The sequence below is a fragment of the Peromyscus eremicus genome, unplaced genomic scaffold (assembly GCF_949786415.1).
Source record: "Peromyscus eremicus unplaced genomic scaffold, PerEre_H2_v1 PerEre#2#chr22_unloc_1, whole genome shotgun sequence".
Classification (NCBI taxonomy): Eukaryota; Metazoa; Chordata; class Mammalia; order Rodentia; family Cricetidae; genus Peromyscus; species Peromyscus eremicus.
In genome coordinates this window covers 5,149,327-5,152,737 of record NW_026734286.1, presented here as the reverse complement: position 1 = coordinate 5,152,737, position 3,411 = coordinate 5,149,327, and the positions used below count along the sequence as shown (strand labels likewise).

Below are 3,411 nucleotides of genomic sequence, written 5' to 3'. Positions count from 1 at the left end.
ATGCTGCATGGGTTCAGAAGCCTTCTGAGCTGCAGTATCACATGGTGATCACAGTTCATGACTTGTTAAATACACTTCCATGTCTAATGTTTATTTCATAAGAAGCAAATAAAACATCATTTCAAAGCCTCCATGCTTGTACTTCATCACATGGCTTTTAAACAGAAAACTACAAGATGGGAATGTGAAGTCTTTCAACACAAAGGGGTGATGAGTGCTGAAGGGAAGGGCAACATCATTACATGCTGTGTACCTGTGTGGAATTACCCCACTGTATGCCATGCATGTGAGTAGTTACTAGGGATCAATTATCAATTAGGGCAAACACAATAGAAACGGTGCCTGGCATCATAATCACCCTTCCCTTCACTTTCCTGCACCTCCCTACACTAAAGGAAGCAGGTAATACTTGCATTTGTGAGACTGTGGACACAGAAGTTAAACATAGGGAGAGTGAGGGCATGTGAGAAAATGTAGTAGACTCTAGAATGTCTAGAAATGTCATAGTGAGTCACAACATTTTGAATAACTAAAAAATACTGATGATACTAAATAAATCTGGATACAATTAAAATGAGAACAACCTCCATAATCTCACTGTATTACGGTAAAAACAATTTAACCCTGACCTTTTTTGCTTCAGGGTTCTTAGTATATCTTAAAATGTCTCTCTACATGTTATGTGTGTATAGTTTCTCATATTTTTCTTTAATAAAATGCTCCAGTAGTATGCTAGGCTTGTCACAATGCATTATATATATATATATATATATATATATCATTCATTATATATATCATATATATTATATATATGCTAATGTTCTTTTCTAGTTCTCTGCCTACCTTCTCACTAAATAACAACCATAGATATCTAAAAGTCAATGTTCATAGTGCAGATTAGCTGTTTCACATCCTGTTGTAAAATCGGCCCTGTGGCTTGATTGTGATGGACTTTTGTATTCTTTTTCATGAATTTATAATTATATCAATGTTGAAATAACGTTTTTGCTCTTAGGTCAAACTGTGGTTCGCACTATGAAGCAATTTCATTTCCAGTGAGCATTGAGCAGTGTTTCGAAACACTTAGCTGTCATACAAGTAGGCCTCATTAGAGGATGGGTTGCCTTTGAGGCAAAGAACATTCCACTACACAGAGTGATTGGGTCAGAATGTCACCTACTTAGTATGCAGGAAGTCCTGAGTGCAATTCCCCTAAAATACATAAACCTTCCCACAGGCACACACATGCACACAGACAGACAGACACATAAAAAGGCAGTTCTATCTTCCCTTTCAATTACACCTGCTTTAATTTTCTTCATAGCATCTTCACTCTTGGTTATGTTATAATTATTTTAAAACAGTTTTATTTGTTATTATACATATGCATGTGGACACATCTATTAAAAGTGTGAAATCTGGTGAGTCTGTGCATAGGCAAATATATGTGATACTATCACTCCAAAAGGTAGTGGATATAATTTCTTTCTTTTCCTATATTCTTTTGATTCATATGTATGAATTTTTTTGTTACCAACCTCTATAAAATCCCTGAACACTGCCTGTACATAATCAGAAGACACTGTGTTTTCATAATAATTTCTCATTAAAATTGTAGAATATATGACCTCTGATGGAAATACTCGAATAATGAAAGAAATGTTTCTCAAAATTAGCATCAGGGACTGCCTAAGAGGACCAGTTCCATGGACACAATTCAGAAGTTAATATGTTAAAAATATAAAGTATAGCATATCACCTATATCAGTAATGTGAGAATAAGAATCATGCTGCCCTTATCCTTGCCTCATAGACACATCTGACTCATGGAATCAGGGAACAACACAAGAAGAATTTCAAAATTTCTTCTTCTTGGATTTTCAGAGAACCCAGACCTTCAATTCTTCATTTTTTCACTATTCTTGTCCATGTACCTGGTCACAGTGCTTGGGAACCTCATCATCATCATGGCCATCATCTCACAGTCTCACCTGCACACACCCATGTACTTCTTCCTCTCTAACCTGTCTTTTGTGGACATCTGCTTTACCTCCACCACAGTCCCAAAGATGCTGGTGAACATCCAGACACAGAGCAAGGCCATCACCTATAAACATTGCATCACCCAGATGTGTTTCTTCTTGGTTTTTGCAGAATTGGACAACCTGTTCCTGGCTGTGATGGCCTACGACCGATATGTGGCCATCTGTCACCCCCTGCACTACACAATCACAATGAACCCCCAGCTCTGCATGCTGCTGGTTCTGCTGTCCATGGTCGTTAGTGTCTTGCATGCCTTGCTACAGAGCTTAGTGGTGCTACAATTGTCCTTCTGCACAGATGTAGAAATCCCCCATTTCTTCTGTGAGCTTAATCAGCTGGCCCAACTCACCTGCTCAAACAACTTTCCAAGCCACCTCACGATGCATCTTGCACCTGTCCTCTTGGCAGCCACTTCCCTCAGTGCAATCCTTTACTCTTATTTCAAGATAGGCTCCTCCATATGGGCTATCTCCTCAGCTCAGGGGAAGTACAAGGCATTTTCTACCTGTGCATCTCACCTCTGCATTGTCTCCTTATTTTATAGCACAGGCCTAGGAGTGTACCTCAGTTCTGCTGTGACCCAAAGCTCACACTCTGCTGCAAGAGCCTCAGTGATGTACACTGTGGTCACCCCCATGCTGAACCCCTTCATTTATAGTCTAAGGAATAAAGATGTGAAGAGAGCTCTGGAAAGACTCTTAGGGGGAAAACTAAATTGTCCCATAGCACTGAGCTGAAGAATTCTCTGGGTTGCAGGGGTTGAAGCTCCAGAGCCAGATATTCGGGCACTGTCTTCAGATCATGAATGGAGAAGGTACATCTAAATATTTTGTGGAGGGTCTGAAGAGATTGTTCAAAGGTGAAGAGTACTTGCTGCTCTTTGAGAGGATCAGAATTTAGTTCCCAGAACCCATGTTGGAAGTTCATGACTGCCTGTAACTCCAGCCTCAAGGGATGCAACACCCTCTTCTGACCTTTCTAGATACCTATATTAATAGGCACAATACCCCCCTATACACATACATAAATAAAAATAAAAGCGATCTTATAAATGCAAACAAATATTTCCCAGCATCTCCATTACTCTCATTCCTGCTCTGTACATAATATATGCAAGCCACGTTACTAAGAGTTTTGTTTTCTCATGCAGCAGCTTTCTACTCTATGGTAGTCCTGGCTTCCCGAACACAAGACTGAAAGTATATGACTATTGCCGCTCATCCAGCTGGTCAGCATCTCTTCAAAATAACTTCTTCATGTGTGACATATATTATATACAGTAATATTTATTTTTGTTTTGTTTTGCAAACATATAAGCAAGCATGACCCTCAGGGGAAAACCAGGCTTGGCAATTAATGCAGTATTCA

At 39.3% G+C, this 3,411-nt stretch overlaps 1 protein-coding gene across 1 annotated transcript; it reads left to right on the top strand.

Moving 5' to 3' along the window:
• Positions 1 to 1,826: 1,826 nt before the first annotated feature.
• LOC131900435 (olfactory receptor 7A42-like) lies at positions 1,827 to 2,780 on the top strand. Its single transcript, XM_059251649.1, has one exon. It carries the CDS (start codon positions 1,827 to 1,829, stop codon positions 2,778 to 2,780), a length of 954 nt encoding a protein of 317 aa, XP_059107632.1.
• Positions 2,781 to 3,411: the final 631 nt, after the last annotated feature.

Coding starts and splice junctions, on each gene's coding strand:
- LOC131900435 (XM_059251649.1), top strand. CDS start 1,827: ATGGAATCAGGGAACAACACAAGAAGAATTTCAAAATTTCTTCTTCTT.